The 23869-nt window shown below is 40.0% G+C and overlaps 1 protein-coding gene across 4 annotated transcripts in view; it reads right to left on the reverse strand.

Moving 5' to 3' along the window:
- The window catches only part of TTC17 (tetratricopeptide repeat domain 17), a 159105-nt gene that overhangs the window by 71305 nt on the left and 63931 nt on the right, over window positions 1–23869 (reverse strand). For all 4 annotated transcript variants that reach the window (XM_033205332.1, XM_033205331.1, XM_033205333.1 and 1 more), the window contains one exon: window positions 21150–21336. In XM_033205332.1, coding sequence (XP_033061223.1) covers window positions 21150–21336 — 187 coding nt within the window. The remainder of the gene's footprint in view (window positions 1–21149; window positions 21337–23869) is intronic.

Raw genomic sequence — 23869 nt, forward strand, 5'->3', positions numbered from 1 at the left:
ACCCAACTGCACTCAAAATTATGCAGTTAAAAATGATTTCTTTTGGAAATAGGTAGCTTAAAAACACATGGTGACTGTTTCCTTTTATTATAATTTAAGCGACCTAATAACACTATTTCCTATTTATCTCTAGTAAAATATAATCTATCTTTTAGAAGAGATAGCAAAATGCCATGAAGTGAACAAAAATATATCTTTCAGTTGTTCACCACTGTCATACAAAATTACTTAAAAATATTACCAGGAAGGTTTTACTACAGGTGACATGTGGGACTTTGGTACCACACAGAGTAACAGGTATAGCTGAGGAAGAAGGAGACCTTACTGGGAATAGATACCTTTATGATTTTCACCTCCAGAGGTTATAACAGAGTCTAATAGACCTTGTACCAAGAGGAACACTTCCATGGTATAAATTCAAATCCTGCCTCAGTTGCAGCCTTACCGTACAAACTTGGGCAAATCAATTTACATCTCTGTGTCTGGGATGTTTTACTCTGAAAGGGAGAAACAAACTACTGTCCTACTGTCAGAGGATTCTTGGGAACATCGTTAATGAAACCACTGCTAATATAAGCATACAGAACCTGAATCTGGGTGAAACCTAGGTTGCCGATGACTACACCTGAGAGACAAATGAAGGTGCCTCACCTCCTCTGCCCTGTGTTATACTCTATTTGGAAAAGAAAAAAGAAATTATTTGAAAAGAAATAATGGCTCCTTAGACCTGTTCTCATTCAGTAATTACTGCTGAATGAAATGCTTTGCAGAATGTTTTAAAATAATGGTTATGTACTGACTGACCTCAAAAGTATAATGGCAGAGAGAAAACAGACCATATTAAAGACTTGAAATCAGCACTCTCTCCTGGTGAGGTGATTAAGTCAGAAGAGTTTACAGGAAAAAGAAAGAAAGAAAGAAAGAAAAAAAGTATGTGATTCCCAAATATGAACGTGTGTGTGTGTGTGTTTCCCTTTTACTACATATCCTGGAGTTGAATTCTATCCTGGGAAATACTCTGTTCACACATGGTCACACCTGGAACTTGCTTTGCCCAAGAACTTAGAGCTGAATTGATTTCTGCAGACCTATATGCCCCTGCATCCCACATGCCCTGCCTCCTTTTAGAGTAGAGAAAGGAACACTGGCTATAAATCTGGCCTCTTGGTCTTGCCATGTAGCCTTCTCTTAAATGACTAAAGCACAGGAAGCAACGTCAGCACCAGTTGAGACACAGATACCCTGACATGTAGGCTGTGTCAGAAACTATTTTAATGAAGAATCCAGGCTTTCAGCAGTTTTAAGTGCTTCTAGAAAGGTAAATGATCAGAGTACATATCTAAAGCAAATTTAAAATTCATTGTAAGTTTACTATGAGACTTTTCCATGCAGAAATTATATTGAAAAATAAAATTAACTGACATGGCTATTTTTTTTTTTTTTATTTAAATCTCTGGCTTACTTCAGCCTAGGGAACTTTTCTTTAAGCAAGATTACCGGGGAAACAAATTCAACAGACTTCCTGAGACTGACCCATAGTGTTAGTTTTCAATGAGGGTCAAGAGAGACATTAGTTTATAACTTTCATTAAAAACAGGAGGGACTGAAGGTGGGACAATACAGGCCACTTGTTAGATGTGTTAGCTCCTAGTGGACCAGCAAGACAATACAATTCCATTTTTCTTCTCCCTCTTACAGTGGGAACTGTAGACTTTAAAGGAGATTTGTATCTACTTATGTATATTGAGGGGGGTTTCCTAGGAAAGCACTCTGGGCAAATTTTGGGTAGGTACAAGTTAATTACTCTTTATTACATTTAATACTTAGTTACCTGAGTAGTTCAGACTTGAAATATCATCAGCTACTTTGCCATTAAAGAATATTCTAAGTGCTAAATGTTGGGGGGAGAGTATGGAATGCTTGGTGAGCTGGGGTATGCAGGTGAAAAAAGGATAGGTTTCTGTACTCGAGGAGCTAGGAGAGTCTTGTTAGAGAGTTGTGTGATGTACACAGATAACTAACATGGCAAGTCAAAGGAGCCAAAGGAGAGGCACAGTTAAATTGTCTGATTACACGTTACTTGTAATTAGGAGATCAAGTAAGGCCTATGGTGGAAGTGGGTCTTGAAAGATGGGTAAAAATGGTACTTTTGTGTGGATGTGCTGTGGGAAAGAGCTGGAGAGTTATGGGATAGAGCTGCAGAAAGCAATGTGTGCTAACTCATCAAACTAGCAGAGCAGGATGTATGTAGTCAAGAAAACTATCCGCAATATCATCATTATTTGGTACCAAGATTTGGTACGATTTCCATGGATTCTGCAAAAGGCAGATGTCATAAAGTTCTTATAGTCAGTGACTTTAAAATACAACCTATCTTTCTGATTCCATCACACACTCTTACAGTGAGTCTGCTTCACTCCATTCTTAAACTTAGAACGAGCCTACACAGTTGGAGGGGGCTTAGATTTCCTAGCTACCCACAACCGGTAGTGTTTACTATCTGCCTCTCCTTTTTCCTGCTATGAGTGGTCACCTGCTGACGCAGAGGAAAGTGATCTAGTAGGAAAACCAACAGACTTGGTTTATGTAACAAGTATGATATTTAGGCCAACCAAATGTCCTTTGCATTGGTATAGGTAATAAGTATATTTAAACCAAAGCTTTAAATATGGTATTGATGTTTACAACTTACTAGCAAACTACACTTGGTTTAGGTAGTAAGTATGATATTTAAACTTACCATTGGTATAGGTAATAAATTTGATATTTAAGCCAACAGACCTTGCACATCGAACAACTCTCTAACAAGACTCTCCTAGCTCCTTGAGAGCAGAAACCAATCCTTAATTATGCCCAGCACTTTTGGGGCTTATCAGGCTTGCCTTTTTCCCCTAGAGCAAGGATACAGAGCAAGGCTGAGGCTAATGAAGTTACAAACGCTATTTTGTCTTTTTTTCTCCTCAAATTAAATGAATTACAAGGACAGTATCTTCAAATGAGAACTCAAGATCCTAGTTATTCCATAATTGATCAAAATTTGAGTCTAGTAATACCTCACAGGTCCTAGATAGAAGGAAAAAGATCAAGCACTAGGAAATGTCCTTTCCATTGGTAGAGGTAGCAAGTATGATATTCAAATCAAAGTTTTAAAAATCCCACTGAAGTCCCTCTATCAAACAATGTTATGAGCAGAGACTTGTGGATGGATCTCGGTAATAAAGCTTTCTAATTGCCTGATTGCAGATCCTGCCTCAAGGGTATGGAATTAAGATAGGCACTTTAATTTGAACACATCTACTTACACCTAAGTAAATATGGCCAAAGCATGATCAAGGGGAAAGTGAAAAACACATGATGATATCATGTATTTTTGTTACATACTGTTTCCTCTTGCTTTATGCCACCAAATGAAAGTCACCTGGGAGCACTCACCTCAGTGGCCACTTTGCAGGTAATAACATGGTTTCGAGGATCTTACTCAGTCTCTCCCAACTTTCAACATTTATGGCTTTTAGCCAGTGTACTGTGAGAGGGGTGGTAAACTGATTATTAATTTGTTCATATTAGGTTTTTCTCTAGCTGTATTTCTCATCATCAAGCAAAATAGGGCTTTATTATTAGAGAGGTGCAGCAGGAATCAGAAAACTTGCTTGACAGCAGTACCCCCTCAGCTGCCATGGACCTCTAGCTCTTTTTCCTGAAATGTACTTAGGCAAATTGTGCTTATTACTTTCTATAATCATCTCCCTGTATATTTGTGACCTGACTGGGTTATTAACAAAGCCTGACAGCTAAAGAGGATTAAAGGATGGCAAAATTTGAATGACAAATTTAGGTTTGTTCCTATAAAAGGCAACTAAACGGGAAGACAAATCCAAAGCTATGGTCTTTTCAATATCTGTGAAACGTGATTTAAATTTCTCCTGCATCTTTGAAATAATAATTAAATAAACTTTGCTGGTTAGGGAAAAGTAACAGATTACTGAGATTTTCCTGGCCAAAGAGTGGCTCAGTATGAAATAAATTCAACCATTAGTAATAAATACTAGTGATGCAAGAAAAAAGGAGGAGAAAAACTCAAACAGCATACACATGTACACTTACATATGGCAGGCATCCTCAGTCTTACGTATTCTAAAATCTCACGAATGCTCTTTTCTAATGATTATCAGACTCACGGCTTTATATCCATCAGATCATGGAACTGAGTAGAGATCACCCAATGATTAAATTTGAAAAGGGGTTTACATAGTTGGTGCTGTTTTAAAAAAATAGTCTAAAACTAGGAACCCATTTCAACTATCTCAAAGCAAATGTAATTTTCTGAGGCACAAACCACTTAGAAATTTTAAAAAGAACCCGCTCTACCAACGTAGAATAAGCCAATTAGAATAATTTTTTCTTATTATTTTTTTTAGGAGACAGGTGTCCCATCATGTTTCCCAGGTTGGGGGGCAGTGGTGTGATCAGTGCTTCGTAGTCCTGGTCTCCAGTGATCCTCCCACCTCAGCTTTCTAAGTAGCTGGGACTACTGTGCATGCCCCCCAAGCCCAGGTAGAATCACCTTTCTGAATGGAGAAGAGTTGTATAAATGCTTGCTACCTAAGATGGCAAAGCTTAACATTACGTAAACTGAAATGTCTCCAAAACATCTAGAATGATGAAGGAAAAACTCAAGATTTAGACAACGTCCAACGAACTTGCCTAACTCACTACACACAAGTGTACATAACAAGAAGTCAGTCCCCTTCAGTTCCTGTCAGGAGAATGAAATACAACTGCAGCAACAAACCATATTAAAAATACCTTGTTCAATGAGTAGCGGGCTATAAAAAACAGATCCCCTCTTGCTTATAGAGCTTAGACTATCTTTCTGAGAAATGCCCTATTTCTTCAATCACCCATCAAGGTTTTCTACTATTTTATTAAAAATACACAATTAACTTTTTGTGTTTCTTTTTTTTGTCTTTTTGTTTTTTAGACGGAGTCTCTTGTCCAGGCTGGAGTACAGTGATGCAATCTCAGTTCATTGCAACCTCCACCTCCCGGGTTCAAGCAATTCTCCTGCCTCAGCCTCCCCAGTAGCTGGGATTACAGGCATGCATCACCACACCCGGCTGATTTTTGTATTTTTAGTAGAGAGGGGGTTCCGCTACGTTGGCCAGGCTGGTCTCGAACTCCTGACCTCAGGTGATCTGCCCGTCTCGGCCTCCCAAAGTGCTGGGGTTAGAGGTGTGAAGCCATCATGCCCAGCCACCTTTTCATGTTTCTAACAAATAAAGTTTTTTCAGAAAGCTTTCCTCATTTGTGTTCTATTATTATTACACGTTTTTTAAAGAATGATTCTTGGCCAGGTGCAGTGGCTCACACCTATAATCCCAGCACTCTGGAAGGCCGACGCGGGTGGATCACCTGAGGTCAGGAGTTCAAGAGCAGTCTGACCAGCATGGCGAAACCCTGTCTCTACTAAAAATATTAAAAATTAGCCAGGCATGGTGGTGGGCGCCTGTATTCCCAGCTACTGGAGTGGCTGAGGCAAGATAATTGCTTGAACCGGGGAGGCGGAGGTTGCAGTGAGCGGATATCTAGCCACTGCACTCTAGACTGGGCTACAAAAGTGAGACTCCACCTCAGAAGAAAAAAAAAAAGAAAAAAGAATGATTCTTGGTATCATCTCCTATTTGCTTTAAAGTTAGTCACTAAGTAATAGGATAATATATGAGCTATATTTTAGAAACTATGCTAACAGCTCTAAAAGTAATTCAATTACATATAGAGAGCTCACTTTAATACTTCCATTATTCTAAAATTTATTAATGTTGTTTTAGTGTAGATATTTCCCCATTTTAAAAAATGCTTTTGATAAAATGAAGTCACCAATAATTTCTAAACTGTTAAACCCAGAGCTTTCCACAGCTTATTCATTTACCAATGACTATCATGACTTTTCCCTAGCTAGCAGTATCATTACTTACATAATTTTTAAAAATCAATCTAGAGTTTAATCTTACACTTATTTAGGTTAAAAGGGAAAATGATTACCATTTTTCATAAATCACAGGTTTTATGTACCAGTTAAACATTTTCCTAATGCCCATCAAAATAAACCATAAATATTAAAAGTAAAATACCAACTAAAAGCTTGCAAATGAACCAATGCAGGACACACTACTATTGTCCTCTTTGTCCTTCTCCAGCCCTCTGTTCTTCTAAACCTCATGACCCTGCTCTTCCAGTGCCTCTATTTAGTCACTCTTTCACTGACTCTGTTCCTTAAATGTTAGTATTTTCTAAGATTCCATTCTTGGCATTTTCTTCACATCTGGCACATTCTGTGGGAATCAGAGGCATCTCCAAATGAACATGTCTATCACTGAACTTGCTATTCCCAGCACAACATCAATGCATAGATGATTTCTCCTCTGTATTCCCATTCTTAACAACACTGACATCTATCCAGTTACCAAAGTTAGAAACCTCTCTAGTTAATTCGCATTCTGAGACAACTGTTTTCAGCCTTTCCTCTCTCATCAAATCTCCAACATTCTCAGTACCTCTTCATTCTCATCTGACAAGTCACCTCATATTTTGCTGAGAAGCAATCAGAAGTCCCACCATGAAATCTTTCAACATACCTATAACTTTACTTATATATCATCCTTGTTCCTAAGGACCACTCTTACATTTGTGCCTTAGATTTCATCCCCTCCTGTCTACTCAAGAATTCTGCTTCTACAGTTAGCCCTTTGCTGCATCTTCAATTTTTCCCACTTTGCTGGATCATTCCTACTGAAACATGCTGCAGTGCTTTCTACTGTTAGAATAACAAAAACAAATACCTTCAATCCCACAGGCCCCTCCAGCTATATCCCATTTTCCTGCTCTGCACTATAGCAAAACTTAAGAGTTGCTTGCCATCCTCACTTCCTCACCTCCTTCAAAACCGATTTCACACAAGCTTTTACAAGATTACCAACAATCTCCACATTACCAAATCCAGTGGTTCATTCTCTGCCCACATCCAGCTCAATCTCTCAGGATATAGCATGCTGGTACAATAATAATGATATGCTTGATAACCCCTTAAACATTTTCTTCACTTGGCTTGTTGGATAAAATACTTGAATGGTTTTTCTACTAGCTTACTGGCTAATCCTTTATTGCTCTTTTCCTTCCTGACCTTTAAATGTTGGCTAGAATACCCTAGTAACTGATTTTTGACCCATTTTCCTTTTTATAGTAATTACTGCTGTAATTTAATCCAAGCTAATGACTTAAAAAATGCATATGTCCATGACTCGTAAATTACGATCCTGGTCTCTTCCCTATCATAAAACTCATATATCCAACTACCTATTCAACATCTCTACTTGAACACTTAATAGGCAACTCAAATTTCACATGTCCAAAACCAAACTTGTTTTTCTCCCCAAATCTGCTCCTTTCTCAGACGTGACTATCTCATTAAATAGCACCACTATTTACCTGATTGGTCAGGTTCCAAATTTAAGAGTCACCCTTGACCTCTGTTTCTTGCATTTCCCATATCCCTTTCTAGTAGTGTCGTGTTGGTTCTACTTTCAAAATACATCCCAAATATGATCATTTCTCACTTTCTCCCTGTCCACCCCAGTGGTACAGGCTGATATCATCTCTCACTGATATTTTTGCAATAGCATCCTAACAGATCTTCATGCTTCTGCTCTTATCCCACTAGTCTATTCTCAACAGAGTAACCAGAGGAATTATGTTAAGATGTAAATCGGTTCATTTCAGTCTTGCGTTCAAAATCTTCCAAGTCAGCAGTCCCCAACCTTTTTGGCACCAGGGGCTGCTTTCGTGGAAGACAATTTTTCCAAAGACTGGGGGCTGGGTGGGGATGGGGTTTGGGGATAATTCAAGCACATTACATGTTTTGTGCACTCTGTTATGACATTATAATATATAATGAAATAATTATACAATTCACCATAATGTAGAATCAGTGGGAGCCCTGAGCTTGTTTTCCTGCAACTAGATGGTCCCATCTGGGTGTGATGGGAGACAGAGACAGATAATCAGGCTTTAGATTCTCATAAGGATCGTGTAATCTAGATCCTGCACATGCATAGTTTACAATAGGTTCATGCTCCTATAAGAATCTAATGCCACCACTGAGAAGGCGGAGCTCAGGCAGTAATGCGAGTGATGGGGACTGGCTGTAAATGCAGGTGAAGCTTTGCTTGCTGGCCCACCACTCACCTCCTGCTGTGCCGTCCAGTTCCTAGTCATACTAGGAACTGTATGACTAGATTTCTCTTAGAAGAAAAGCCCAAATTATTAAAATGTTCTGCAAGGCAGTAAAAAAAGTGGCTCTATGCTCCACCATATTTATCTCCGTTTTCATCTCCTACACCTCCACCACAGCTGGAGAGCCCTCCTTGCTATTTCTCGCATGAACCTTTGCAATGCTATTCTCTCTGCCTCCACAATGCTATTCTCTCTGCCTGAAATGCTTTTATGCTGTATGTCTGCACGGCTTAGAACCTCTATCCTCCCTCAAGTCTATGTTCAAATGTCACTTTCTCAGTGGGGTCTTCCTTAATGACCCCAACCCCCTGAGCACTCACTTTCTAGTTAAATGATTATGTTTATTATCTGCTGTCTGTTTCCCTCTACTAGAACGTAGCTCTGTAAGAGCTGGAGGTATTTTCTGTTTGGTTTCCAATTCCTAGAATAGTGACTGGCATATAGTAGATAAGTGTTCATTGAATGAATGAATGAATGAATGAATGAATAAACCACACCCAGCTTCCCTTCATTGAAAGAAAACAAATTGTTGCTTTAGAAGATTATATCCTCTATCAAATTTCATATTTCTTAAATATTATTTGGCCAGGCTAACAACCTATAATGACTGGATGAATAGCTGTGAAAAGATCTCAGGCAAGGGCCAACAGGCTCATTCTTTAAAATAAAACAGGTTTTTTTTTTTGGTATGCAGGACAAAAAATTCACATTAAAAACCAACAAATACTTATATATAATGTCTTTCAGGGGCTGAAGTATAAAACCATTGGTTATCAGAATCTGATAATACTGTCTCTAAGTTGTTATAAAAACCAAAATATCCCTTTGTTCATAAAAGCTAAATGCTGGAAATCCCAAAAGAAAAATACTGTCTACTAAGCTAATACTACAAAAGTACAGCCATAAGATCTTCCATGTAAAATAGAAGGCTATGTGGCAATCTAATGATGCAAGATTCAGAAAAGATCAGGGTGATATCTTAAACTGAGAGATCATTTTAGGTATGCTCTTGGGGTTATGACTGCCTCCCATAATCTAGTTTACATCCATGTTTCATGTAGGAATGTATCTCTTTTGAGAGATGACATAAAAAGTGTAGTGATTATACTGCTTTCATAAAATGTACCAGGAATCTACAAATATGAATTCTTTCAATCTTTCAATCATGGCAGTGGAATAATTTATGACTGGCTAAAGGTAGAAGAATTATGCATAGGAACCACACTGGCCCTGGAAGACAGAGGACTCACATTTTAGTTTCAGCTCCACCAATGATTGACTGTAATTTGAGTAAATCACAACCTTTGCTTGTAGGTTCATAAATACAAAAATTATTTTTCCTATTCTCTCCTCTATCACAGGTTAAATACATGTTAAAGATACAAGTTAAAAAATGGTTAACCAAATAACTATAGCCCTTTTAAGTAAAGAAATAACACATTTAGACACATTACATGCACAGAAGTACATCTGGTTTTGTTGCAGCATATACCTGCATCTCAGGATTTTAAAATCTGCAATACATTAACCAAAGTTTTAATTCTTTTTACAGAAATAAATGGAGGCGACCTAACTAGTAGCATATTTAAAATGCTGTAAGAGTCAGATGCAGTGGTACACATTTGTAGTCCCAACTGTCTGGGAGCCTGAGACGGGAGGACTGCCTGGGCCAGGAGTTAGAAGCTATGGTGTACTATGATAGAACCTGTGAATAGCCACTGCACTCCAGCCTGGGCAACACAGTGAGACTCTGCCTCTAAAAGAAGTGCTATTAAAACTGGGTCTATAAGAATATCTTTTTTAAAAAAGCAGATACCTTCACTAATTCTTATAAAAGAATGTAAAAAAAAGTGTGATAAAGCAAAGATCCTTAATTGCAGGCAGTATATATGCTGGATAATCCACTGGAGGGCAGCAAAATGCAGGATTTCTTTTCCTTCAACATCTGAACTCTGTAAAATTGCTTTAAGCTGCAAGTTATAAATCTATAAAAATTTAGGTTGAAGAACACAGACTAAAACTACAGACAATGAACCAAGTTATAAAAGGAGATATGATTTACATAAATAGATGCTATAAATACAGAAACACTGTGAAGAGAAGACAAGATAATCCATCTGCACATTGGAATAGATATTAAACCTCATGTACATGATTTGAAAATTCTACTTTTTTCTCCAGAGACAAAAGCTATCAAATATGTATTAGAAAGAGAAACTTGCAGACAATTACAGGAACACCTAAACATTAAAGTCTGAGTTCTTCTGCATAACATTTATTCATACTTTCTAAGGATCTGGGCCAATTTTTTTAAGTGGGCATGTGCCTCAATTAATTAAGAAATGACCAGAGCTCAGAAATCTTGGGTTTAATGCTTAATTATATGCTGTAAAGATCAATGTTGCTGTTTGTGGCATAAAAGTCTAATAAATAGAACCTACCATTGGTTTTATGCTAATATAAGAAAAATAATAAATATAGATTATTAAAAATAAAGTAAAATCACATGTATCAAAGATATAGTAAGACGGTCTAGATTACTTTAGTAGTAGAAAATATCTTTGCTAAATGTAACTTTTTAATTTGCAGATTAGTATTTCAAAAATATTTTACAGTAACAAATGCTTGGAAAATCCACTATCATGCTGTAATGCCACATCAATGTATTTCTGGACTTTTCTACAGATTCAATATTTAATCATTTTGCTCATGTTATTATTAAAAGTTATTTTCCATTTTTTAGAGAAGATAATCTTTACTGTTTCATAAAGTTTCATTCTCTGTGACACTTTTATTTTTTCCAATTAAAAAAAGGCTGTTTTTCTAGTGTTGAGCACTTCACAGACTTTGCTTATATTCAAAAGCATTTTAAGTTTATTTAACAGATTCTATTTTACTTTTAAAAGGACGAAGTTGTTATTGAAGAATGAGTTTGCTACAGTAACCAATTCAGTTCTGCTTAAGTTAAATAAAATTGTAAAATGACAAGTCTATAAATGTGGAAAACAGTAGGTATTTTTATTTTTATTTATTTTATTTTATTTTATTTTTTTTTTGAGGCGGAGTCTCACTCTGTTGCCCGGACTGGAGTGCAGTGGCCGGATCTCAGCTCACTGCAAGCTCCGCCTCCCGGGTTCCCGCCATTCTCCTGCCTCAGCCTCCCGAGTAGCTGGGACTACAGGCGCCCGCCGCCTCGCCCGGCTAGTTTTTGTATTTTTAGTAGAGACGGGGTTTCACCGTGTTAGCCAGGATGGTCTCGAACTCCTGACCTCGTGATCCGCCCGTCTCGGCCTCCCAAAGTGCTGGGATTACAGGCTTGAGCCACCGCGCCCGGCCAACAGTAGGTATTTTTAAACTGCCCAAACAAGATGTTTAATTGAAACTGAAAGCACTAACTTTTACAGTCAATTCAAGAGTGGGCAAGTAAAAAAAAATCAATCTATTAAGTTCTCCTTCACAGCATCCTTGAAATGGTAGTGATATAAAACTACCTATAAAAGACCAGGATTTATGAAATTGTATTCAAAAGAGGGAGAGATGAAGATGATAAACAGTGGCTATAAGAACACATGCATCTAACAAAGGGCAGCCAATACATTGATTTCTAGGTTAATAAAAGTTTGAAAACACTGTCAGATAAATAATGCTTCACTGATCAATACAGTTAAGTCTTTATAAGTACAAAAAAATTTTTTAGCATAGTGATTGTGTATTTTTAAGTTGAACAAAACAGTATTTAAAAGTAATAGAATAAATTACCTGCATAGGCATTCCAAGAAACACAAACTAAAAATCTGCATGAAAAAATTCCATGATTATATATGAAATAACAAAATTCTTGCTAATGTTAAACTGCCCATCCCTTTACCACTAGGTCATACTATTTAAGACATTATTACTATAGTTGCTGTAAAAATAATTATTTATTCATTTTTCTTTTTTGAGACGGAGTCTCGCTCTGTCACTCAAGCTGGATCGTGCAGTGGCACGATCTCGGCTCACTGCAACCTCCGCCTCCTGGGTTCAAGCCTGAACTTCAAGGCTGATTCTCCCGTCTCAGCCTCCTGGGTAGCTGGGATTACAGGCACCTGCTACCACACCTGGCTAACTTTTGTATTTTTAGTAGGGACGGGGTTTCACCATGTTGGCCAGGTTGGTCTTGAATTCCCGACCTCAGGTGATCTGCCCACCTTGGCCCCCCAAAGTGCTGGGATTACAGGCGTGAGCCACCATGCCCGGCCAAAAATGATGAATTCCGTGACCTGGCCAACAATTATCATGAATTCTGTGACTATTACATGGAAAATGAATCATAAGCCTTGTCACTCTCTTGAAACCTCTGTATTGTCATAATAAAAACTTAAAACAGATTATGTCAGACAAGATAACTTATAAAACTTACTTTAATATTGCAAAAATGAAAAGGGAAACGGCAAACAGAATCATCTGATTTCACAAAAGGTAAAGAAATCCTAATCATCTATCAGAGGGTTTTTTCCTGTGTTTTTTTGTTTTGTTTGTTTTGTTTTAATCAATTATTTAGCAAAGCTCAGAGATAACTAGAATAGATGCAATTGTTTAGATTTCAAACATAAGTTCCTGGTTTCTACAAAGGTGTTTGGCTTATTTCAAATTTTAGCTTTTCAAAGCTGCAACTCAGCAAAGTAACTATGAATGAATGAGATTACTTTGGAAATAAGCAACTCAAAATCATTGTCAAAGAAAAACACAACATTGAAATTGTTTCACTGCTACTAATGAATTTTTAAACCTAGAAAATGTTATAACATACATATCCATTAGGAGGTAACAGTATTTATTTAGGTGTTAGCAAATGTTGGATTCTTTTCTAATTCATATCAGAAGGATTTTAAGTCTACCAGCAGTAATAGACTATTAGCTGTTCTTAGGTAACCTACGACATTTGAAAGATCACAGCATTCTGAGAAGATGCAGAAGAATTTAAAAAAAAAGAAGACTGCAGAGTATTTTCCAGGATTAAGTAACTTCTTCTGGTGGCCTTAGTAAGTTTGAGCAGACTTTCTAACTAAATTTCGTAAATTCATTAATTACAATGTAAAAGGCGCTAAGTATTTTTTATGGATGAGCTCCCTCTGAAAGAACTATTATAAAAAAGTTGTTTCCATGTCAAATTATTTTCTTTTATTGTTATTATATTGGACCCAATAATATTCTTTGAATACTCTGGACTATCAGATATCACAGCTCTGAGAAATATCTGCTCCAAGTTATTAGTTTCCTGGACCAGTTGAGGTTACATTCTGGGGAAAAAGTTCAAGACAACTGTATTCCCTCTCTTGACATGAGTGACATGAACTAAGAATACATTTCAAGAAATTGAAATACTAAATAAAAACATGTGAAATTAATGCCAAGGAGAAGACTTTTTAGAAAAGGGTCACTACATGTGTATAGTGACAAAACCCTTCTCAAAAACAGAAATAAATTCCAACAGAGTTGAGGGAGATGATAGTAAATAAAGAAAATAAGAGATTCTATTAATATAAAAAGCTCATTGAAAAAGTAAAATCCTTTTTATAAGGCTGTTCTTAGGTAACCCACAACATTTAAAAAACCACAGTGTTGCAAGAAGATGCAGTAGAATTAAAACAAACAAACAAAAAGACTACAGCATATCTTCCAGGATTAAAAAGATAAAAATTCACAATTTACACCTTTAAAGTTCTGAGCACCTTGTATACACTATGAATTTCTAATGGCTTACTTTTAGCCAGTATCTACTATATGGTAAGAACAATGCAACTATTATGTATCCATAAATACAAAAAATTTAAAAATAAAAAAGAAAGTAATGGCAGAGCTACAGCTCAAACATGAATCTGTACGATTCTAGTGCTAGCCACTCCACTCTACCGCCTTGCTGTACTGTTTTGGGACTTTGGCATTCATAAAAGAACTTTAATGCAGATTGTGCTCAACACTGATTCACAACTGAGCTACAAAGTTATATTGCTGGGAGATTCTTGGTTTCTTCAGTAAATAATTGGGCTTTGATATTTAAAAGGCAAGCACTACTTACTGTCTGTCATTCTATTAAATTGTAAGGCAGTCTGGTATAGTGAATCAACAAAACCACTTCTGCTCCCAAATCTACTCATAATTATTGATGTCTTTTAGACAAGTCACATAAATAAGTGGATGTCAGTGACTTCTTCGGCCCCCACATTCGTGGACCGGAGAACCTCACCTGAGAGCTACCGTGCAACTTCCCTGGCCCCCCACACTTGAGGACCAGAGAACCTCGCCCGAGAGTGTGTGCATATTTGCAATAAAGGGCTGCCATTTTCTTATGTACTTTGGCCTCATGTTTAATTACTTAGCTCTACTAAATTAAGTTACATTAAATTAAATTAAGACAGGTGGTGCCGAGACCCGGGAGGAGACCCCTCCTCAGGGCCCCCCAAGGTCCGAGGAGCCTCCTCCTTCCACGCCGCGGATGGACCAGGACCTAGACATCACTTTCCACACCTCCAAGTCTCCTAGGGGTTAGTACCTCTTGCCTCCCTCTCATACTCCTTGGCCAGAAGTCCTGCGCAGGCCCAAGGCTTTTTGGTCACCAGGTGACCCATAGGAGAGTTCCCAAAAGTTGAGACGTCTGCCCAAAGGAACTCCATTCCAGTCCGCGAGACCCGTCCAGGATGGAGATGTCCGCCTGGAGGTAATCTCCATTCGGGCTCCAGGAGCCATCCGGCCTCTAGTGGCTCCAAAGGACGCTCTGTAGCCAGATAGAGTTCGGTTTCCGCCTTCCGCGAGAGAGGCAATGGGAAATCCCCAATCCAAAATACCTAGAGACACTCCTTTAAGGTGTCTTCTAGCTAATCTCAAAACTTTACAATTAGAGCAAGACCTTAAATGAAAGCAACTAATTTTCCTCTCCACGGTGGCATGGCCGCAATACAAGTTAGATAATCAGTCTCAATGGCCACCAGAAGGAACCCTTGACTGTAATATTTTACTTGATTTGTCTAATTTCTGCCAAAGGCTAGGAAAGTGGTCAGAAATCAATTATGTCCAAGGCTTTTAGGACTTGCGCTCTTGCCCGGACCTGTGCGCCCAGTGTTCAATGGCCCAGGTGTTGTTAGCAAAAACCCGGCCCTTGGCCCCCACCTCAGCAACTGAGGAGGACTCCACCTCCATTTCAGATGGGGCCGAAGGCGGGCGACCTCCCTCCTGACCTTCCAACCTCCCCATGGACCTCCCACTGCCCCTCCCGACGCCCCTCCCTCAGCCACTCCCCTTACCCCTCCCTATGCACTTCCCACTGCCCCTCTCGACACTCCTCCCTCAGCAGCCACTCCTCTCACCTCTCCCATTGCAGCCCATACCTGTTCAAAGACTACTATACCAAACCTTACAAATCAGCCTTCCACTAACCAACCTAACCCTGCCTCCCCTACCAATCTACTGGCCCCCCCTCTGAGAGGTCGCCAGAGCCGAAGGGCTAGTTAGAGTCCATGTCCCTTTTTCCTTGGCTGATCTCTCCAAAATTGAACAACGACTTGGCGATTTCTCAGCCAACCCCACGCAACATTCCAAAAAATTTAAGTACCTTTGTCAGGCATATGATCTAACCTGGCATGACTTACAGGTCATTTTGTCCTCCTCCCTTAACCAAGAGGAAAGAGAGTGCATTCTCGCAGCCGCCAGGCAACATGCAGATCAATGGCATTTAACCGACGCCACCGTCCCGTTAGGAGAGATGGCTGTCCCGTCCATAGAACCAGATTAGGACTACCAATCACAGCAGCCTGGCCGCTGTAGGAGGGACATTATGATTCAATGTCTCTTGGCCAGTATGCAGGCAGCCTCTAACAAAGTGGTTAATTTTGATAAATTAAGGGAAATTATCCAACACCCAGATGAGAACCCGGCTTCCTTTCTAAATCGCCTTACAGAGGCACTGGCCCAATTTACCCGGCTAGACCCCACTTCCCCAGCCGGGGCAGCTATCCTAGCCTTCTATTTTATTTCCCTGTCAGCCTCAGATATTCGAAAAAAGCTAAAAAAGGTTGAAGATGGGCCTCAGACTCCCATACAGGACCTAGTAAAAATTAGCCTTCAAAGTTTTTAACTCCAGAGAAGCAGCAGCTGAGGCCGCAGAGCTAGACAAGGAGAAAAGAAGGGCTGTGCTTCAGGCGCAAGCTTTAGTGGCTGCCCTCCAACCAGCGTTGCCCACTCTGCCGGCAGGGAAGACACAGGGCAAGTCTCCTCAGGGCTCCTGCTATAAATGCGGAGACCCAGGACACTATGCAAACCAGTGTCCCCAGGCCAAGCCGGCCACTCCATCTCGTCCATGCTTTAAGTGTGGCACAACCGGGCATTAGGCAAAACAGTGTCCAAATCCTCGCCTGCCCACCACGCTGTGCCCAACCTGCCAACAGGAAGGACACTGGAAGTCTGATTGCCCCGCCAGTAGGGCAGGCATTGCGCCTCAACGTGGTGCCTCTCCTTGAGGGTCAGAAGGCTCCTTCCAGCTCCTACACCTGGACAACGACTGACGGTACCCACACTCGGAGACCCCGGTCACCCTCGCCGAGCCTAGGGTAACTCTACAGGTAGTGGGTAAGCCAATTTCTTTTCTCATCAATACAGAGGCTACCTATTCTGTTTTGTCAACCTATGGAGGTCCTAGCCAGCCATCCACTATCTCAGTAGTTGAGGTAGACGGTAAACCGTCTAACCCTCGCCAGAACTCAATGTTAAACTGTTGCCTGGACTATGCATGTTTTGCCCACTCTTTCCTCATCATGCCCTCATGTCCCACCCCCCTCTTAGGATGAGACATCTTAACCAAACTCTCCATAGAGACATGTCAATCATGGGTAACCCTACTTCCCCTTGCCCTTACCAGACTACGGGCGACACCTAGAAGCCCTACAGGCCTTAGCCCATTTGAACTAGTTTACGGGCGCCCTCTTGCATTGCGAGAACTTCCTATTCTTCCCACACCGTTGGCACCCTACTTGTCCTATCTCTCTGTCTTAAGACAATTACTTAGAGAACACGCCAAAAGGTCACTTCCCCCACCTACATAAGGAAATCCAGACACCCCCTCGGCCCTTTCTCCAGGTGGCCAGGTTCTACTCAAGGATCTACATGCAAAGGGCCTTATTCCTAAGTGGAAGAGCCCATATACAGTAACTCTTACCACTTCCACAGTGGCGAAGCTTTTAGGTCACAGTTCCTGGGTCCATTTTACCCAGTCGAAGAGAGCCTAGCCCCCTCAGGCTAAGTGGCAGTCCACCCAACTGTTGCCCACCCGTCTAAAAATAAGCAAGATAGAAACAAGCTGGATGAGCCACACCCTCCTCAAATTTTCCTGTTTCCTCACTATATATATTCTTCATCTTAACTGACTTTTCCCTCACAAACCCCATAGATACCCTCCTCCCCAACCCATCGCCCAACCAGTGGGTCTCCCGACTTTTTACTCTCATAGAAGACCTAGCTTGGCAGGGTGCCCTTTGTGATTTCAGCAATGTTGAACTTACTCTCTACACTTTTGCCACCATTATTATGGTTCACTCTAATCCCCCTAGTTACTCCTACTAATCCTAACTTTGTATGGAAATTTTCTATAACTGAAACCTGGTCTACAGAAAACCAGGTACACTCAGTCATGCAGGGCACTGCAGAACGTCCCCCCCAGGGCTGTCAATCTGCCCTCTCCCTAAACTTTTCCCTAAGTTCCATCACTGGAGGCCTCCCGGCCATACGTTTCTTATATGACCAAACAGAATATAATTGTAAGAACTACTGGCAAAAACCAACCTCGGGTGTCTATACAATTACCGCAAAATCCATCCTTTGTATGACTTCTTTGCACAATCCCAACATAAAAATATGTTTCAAAGCCCTTCGCCAGGAACATATAGTCTTATTATTAATGATCCCTGGGACCCTTGGTAGGCCCAGGGAGTAAAAGGTGGACTATATACATTATCTTCTTCCTCATATCCCACTGCAACCATCCAGGTAAGGAGAATATACGTTCAGCAAGTACAACTCCCTGACAGTGTACAGACCCTACAAAATTTAACCTCAGCCATAAAATCTCATGAAGAAAAAAATACAGAAGCTGTTAAGCCCCCCAAGCCCCTCTAACAATGAGGACCCATTCTCATGGCTAACACTTATTCGCCAAGGACTTGACTTAACCCAAGCTGCCGGAGTAAGAAACCTCTCCCAATGCTTCCTTCGCGCTGCACTCGGAAAAGCTCCCTCTACCAGCCGCTTTCAATATCACCACCAACTCTACCAGCTCCTCTCAAGCAACATCCTTGCCTCAAGTCCTACTATATCGTAATCCACAGAGTCAAACCCTTTCTTTTTGCGACTCTACTCCCAACTCTTCATGGTGTAATCACACCCAAGCTCCCAAGGGAATCCAGACGGCCCCCGTTCGCAGCTACTTCTGGTGTAACCAAACTTTATCTAAAATTCTTAACCCCACCTCCATCACCCAATCCCTTTGTGTTCCGGTGTCTTTAGTGCCTAGCTTAACCCTATATAGCGAAGGGGAATTGTCCGAACTAGCTTCCCAGCTTACCACTCCCAGCAATAAAATCCAAAAGTAGGCCGTTTTCTTCCCTTAGTCATCGGGGTTTCTCTAGCATTATCCCTAATAGCCCCAGGACTTAGGACAGGGGCACTCGCCCACTCAATTCAGTCCACACGGGCTCTCTCCACTCAGGTCCAGGAAGCCATAGAGGCTTCAGCTGAAAGCCTGGCCTCTTTACAGCATCAGATTACCTCAGTGGCCCAGGTAGCAGCACAAAATAGGCGAGCATTAGATCTTCTTACTGCCGAAAAAGGAAGAACATGCCTCTTCCTAGGAGAAGAGTGTTGCTATTATATAAATGAATCAGGCCTGGTTGACACCAACGTCCAAACATTAAACAAAATCAAAAGGGAGTTTCAACAACTTAATGCCCCCTTAACCCCGGACCACCGGTATGGCTGCTGCCAGAAGTACAGCAGCTACTTCCATTCCTAATTCCCATACTAATCCTCTGCCTTGCCTTATGTTTTGCTCCCATTTTTATAAAATTTCTCCGAGCCAGGGTCCAAGAGATCACCCGAGTCACCTTCAACCAAATGCTCCTGCATCCCTACACCCAACTGCCAACCTCAGACCCTAAGTACGCCCCCTAACAGCAGGAAGCAGCCAGCCAGACAATGGCGCCCCAAATTCTTTTTTTTTTTTTTTGAGAGGGAGTCTCGCTCTATTGCCCAGGCTGGAGTGCAGTGGCCGGATCTCAGCTCACTGCAAGCTCCGCCTCCCGGGTTTACGCCATTCTCCTGCCTGAGCCTCCCAAGTAGCTGGGACTACAGGCGCCCACTACTGCGCCCGGCTAGTTTTTTGTATTTTTTCAGTAGAGACGGGGTTTCACCGTGTTAGCCGGGATGGTCTCGATCTCCTGACCTCCTGATCCGCCCGTCTCGGCCTCCCAAAGTGCTGGGATTACAGGCTTGAGCCACCGTGCCCGGCCCCAAATTCTTATAATCAATAAGAGGTTGGACTGTTTGGGTGAGGGAGAAGGGACAAGATGGAGGAAGGTGAAGAAGATGGAGCAGTACCTGATGTTTCCGGGTTCATCACCAACTTACCCGCGTGGGGGAAAATGCAGATCAACTGAGCATGTGCCGCGTGACCTCAATCTGAGGAAACTGAAACTTACCCAGCCACGCCTATGGAGACGCCCCTATCACACCCTTACCCCGCCCACTGCCCTCCCCCTTCCAGTACCAATGCATAAAAGTCCGCCGCCCGCAGGAGCCCGCCTGACTTCTTCAGCCCCGCATTCGTGGACCGGAGAACCTCACCCGAGAGCACCTGCGCGACTTCCCTGGCCCCCCACACCTGAGGACCAGAGAACCTCGCCAAAGAGTGTGTGCATATTTGCAATAAAGGGCTGCCGCTTTCTTAAAAAAAAATAAAATAAAATAAGTGGATGTCAGGTTGTTCTTTGTTTTTAAATATCAAAAGTGAAGGAGTTGAACTAATATCCATGTGATTAAATATTATAATCTAATTTGAATATTAACAAAGCACCCACTGTGTACTCTACAATGGCTAGATACTGAGGATCCACACATACGTAAACTGCACCCATCCCAATCGAAGGCAGAGAGTTAAAATTCATTTTATTTTTTCTTATAGTGAAGGTTAAACAAATAGAGAACCAAATATCATGTGATTCTTAGAAAGAAAGTTCTAATAATGAAAGTGTAACAGCTTTAGACATTAGCTTTACCCAGGTGGATATACTTATACACAGGCATATATGCCCATATGTACACTGTGGGAGAGAGTGGAAGAAGGGAAAAATATGCCATTGAATGTCGAGTCACTATTTTAAAGGTAGAGTAAAGGTCTGAATCACCTTCAATGAAAGACAAGGAGCTGTATTTCAGTGACTGAGTATATAGAACTGCTTCGATTCAAATTGTATACTTTGACTTCATGGATAGGAAAAATGTACTTTACTAGGAATGTCAGTTATTATAAAACACCAGAGATTTTAGAGGGAGGGAAAAAAATCTCACAGCCTATCCATCCCAGTTGAATATACCACGTATTTCAGTCAGCCTTTCTTAACCAGAGTTCTAAGAGAGAATTAAGCCTTAATACCCTAAGGCATCTATAGTAAGTAAGGAATTAACATCTTTTCCTATTATACTAGTTATAATAGGAAATTATACTAGTTATCTAAAATCCTTGGGTAAAATACAAAAAATCACTTTCTGTGTTCTTTTGATCAGAACAGGAACTCTGGCTGAGCTCATTAGTTTGTCAGCATTTAACAGCTGCTTACCACTGCAAACAGAAGAAGTGATGTTGTACAGAAAAGGGTAAAACTGCATACAGCGGATCAGCTTCAGGCTGTTTTCACACTCTGGACATTTGGTGGTTAATTTCAAGGCCTGTCTAAAGGCCTCAAGTGCTCCACTGATATTCTTCAGAGCAAGGTAAGCATTTCCCAGGCTCAAAAAGGTCAGAGGCTGAAAAGAAAAAAAAAAAAAAATCGACAAAATGTTAATGAACTACTATTTTCTGGGAGTTACAAAATGTTTACAGTATATGGCTTTTGGCTCTTTTTAGGTTACCCCATAAACTTTATTGCTAACTGTCCATTTTATTTATACCAGCCAATTCTAAACTGGACAATACATGTAAATGTGTTTTTTACTTTTTTTGCTAAGATAAAAAATATATAAAGTATGTAATATAAACTATATATGTATATATCCCTGTAACCACCACACTGCTCAAGATACAAAAATATTTTCAGTACTCCACTCCTGGAGGTTGCCTTGGGCAATCCAACCCCAGAAGTAACCATTGTTGTGATGTTGTGACTTCTGTCATCATAGTTCTTGAACTTCAGATAAATGAAATCAAACTGCATGCTCTCCTATGATTACAAGTAATATGTGTCCTTTTGTAGCTTCTTTCACTCAACCTAAAATTCATTCATGCTTTTGTGTACATCAGTAGCTCATTGTTTTTTAAGCTGATGTGTAATGTTCCAACATAACACAGCTTGTTCATCTGATTGGCAGTTGGGCTATTTCCACTTTCTGTCTATTATGAATAAAGTTACTATGAATATTCTTGTAAATGTCTTTTGATAGGCATATTGTCCTCATTTTTTTTGAGTATATACTTAGTACGAGTTGTAAGGTAGATGTATATTTAGTTTTAGTAGATACAATCAAAGTTTTCCAAAATGGATGAACAAATTTACACTCCTACCAGCAAGTGTGAGAATTCAGAGACTCTGTATTGTCAGTCTTTTTAATTTTAGCTATTTCAGTGAGCTGCAGTGGTGTCTAACTGTGCTTTTAATTTGCATTTCCATGATGAGTAATAATGCTAAGGGTTTTTTTTTTTGGGAGCCCAATGGCCATTTGGATATCCTCATTTCTGAAGTGCCTGCTCTTTTCTCTATCTAAAAGAATTAGATTGCCCTTAATGCCTTGAAGGAGTTTTCTGTCTATATATTAGTCCTTTGTTGAAAATATTTATTGCAAAAATCTTCTCTATGGTTTTTTTTTTACTCTCTGAATAAGTATCTTTTGATAAACAGAATTTCTTAATTTCAATGAAGTTCAGCTTATTTTTTTCTTTCATAGTGCTTTTTGACATCTTTGCCTATTGCAAGGTCATAAAGTCTTTCTCCTATGTCTTCAGAAAGAAGCTTTATTGTTTTATCATTCATATTTTGGTACATGATCCACTTCAAATTAATTGTGTATGGTGTGAGGCAGAAGTCAAAGTTCTTATCTTTCTCCATAGGGATATCATCCAATTACTCCAGCACTAATTTGCTGAAAAACCAAAATGTTTTTTCTTCATTGAACTACAGGTACACCTTTGTCATAAATCAGTGGCCATATTCACCGTGGTCTACTTCTAAATTCCCTATTATGTTTCATTGATATGTTTTGAGTATCTTTGTACCAATACCATACTCATTTAATTATAGTAAATCTCAAAATCTGGTAATAAAAGCCTTCCAACCCTGTTCCTCCCCATCACCCTGCCCCCATTTGTGTGTACGTGTGTGTGTGTGTGTGTGTGTGTGTAGCTATTCTAGGTCCAGTTCTATGTAGATTTTAGAATCAACTTATTAACACACAAACACATATATGCAATTACTAGGTGTCTGAGATTGAATTGAATCTATAAATTGATTTGCAGAGATCTTATATCTGAGCAATATTGACTCTCTCAATGTGTGAACACGATGTGTATCTCCATTTACAGGTTGAGTATCCCTTATTCAAAATGCCTGGAACCAGAAATGTTTTGGATTTCAGATTTTTTACTATCTTGGAATTTTTTTTATATTTATTGGCTGTACATCCCACATCTGAAAATCCAAAATCCAAAACGCTCCAATGAGCATTTCCTTTGAGTGTCAGGTTGGTGCTCAAAAAGTTTTGGATTTTGGAACGTTTGGGATTTCAGAGTTTTGAATTTAGGATGCTCAACCTGTATTTATGTCTTCTTTCTCTTAGTGGTATCTTGTAATCAGTATATAAATCTTGCACATCTTCTTTTAGGTTTATTCTTAGAAATCTGATGTTTTCTTTCTTTCCTTTTTTTTGAGACAAGGTCTCATTCTGTTGCTCAGGCTGGTCTGGAACTCCTGGGCTCAAGATATCCTCCCACCTCAGCCTCCCAAGTAGATAGGACGACAGGTGCACACTACCACACTTGGCTAATTTTTTTTCCTTTTTTGTAGAGATTGGATCTCATTGTGTTGCCTAGGCTGGTACTGAGTTTCTAGGCTCAAGCGATCCTCCCCACTTGGCCTCTCAAAGTGCTGAGATCACAGGTGTGAGCCACCATACCAGATCTGATGTTTTCTTGATGCTATTGTAAATAGCGTACTTTGTATGCTATTTTCCAATTGTTTGCTGAGACTGTTTTTATAAGCAGCCCGAAGTATTCAGTTTAGGCCATTTTAACTGAAATATATCTACAGTGTTTTTATATTTGCTTGTGTGCAAACTATATGTTTTATTT

This window comes from Trachypithecus francoisi, unplaced genomic scaffold, assembly GCF_009764315.1.
Source record: "Trachypithecus francoisi isolate TF-2019V2 unplaced genomic scaffold, Tfra_2.0 Lachesis_group8, whole genome shotgun sequence".
NCBI classification, from domain to species: Eukaryota; Metazoa; Chordata; class Mammalia; order Primates; family Cercopithecidae; genus Trachypithecus; species Trachypithecus francoisi.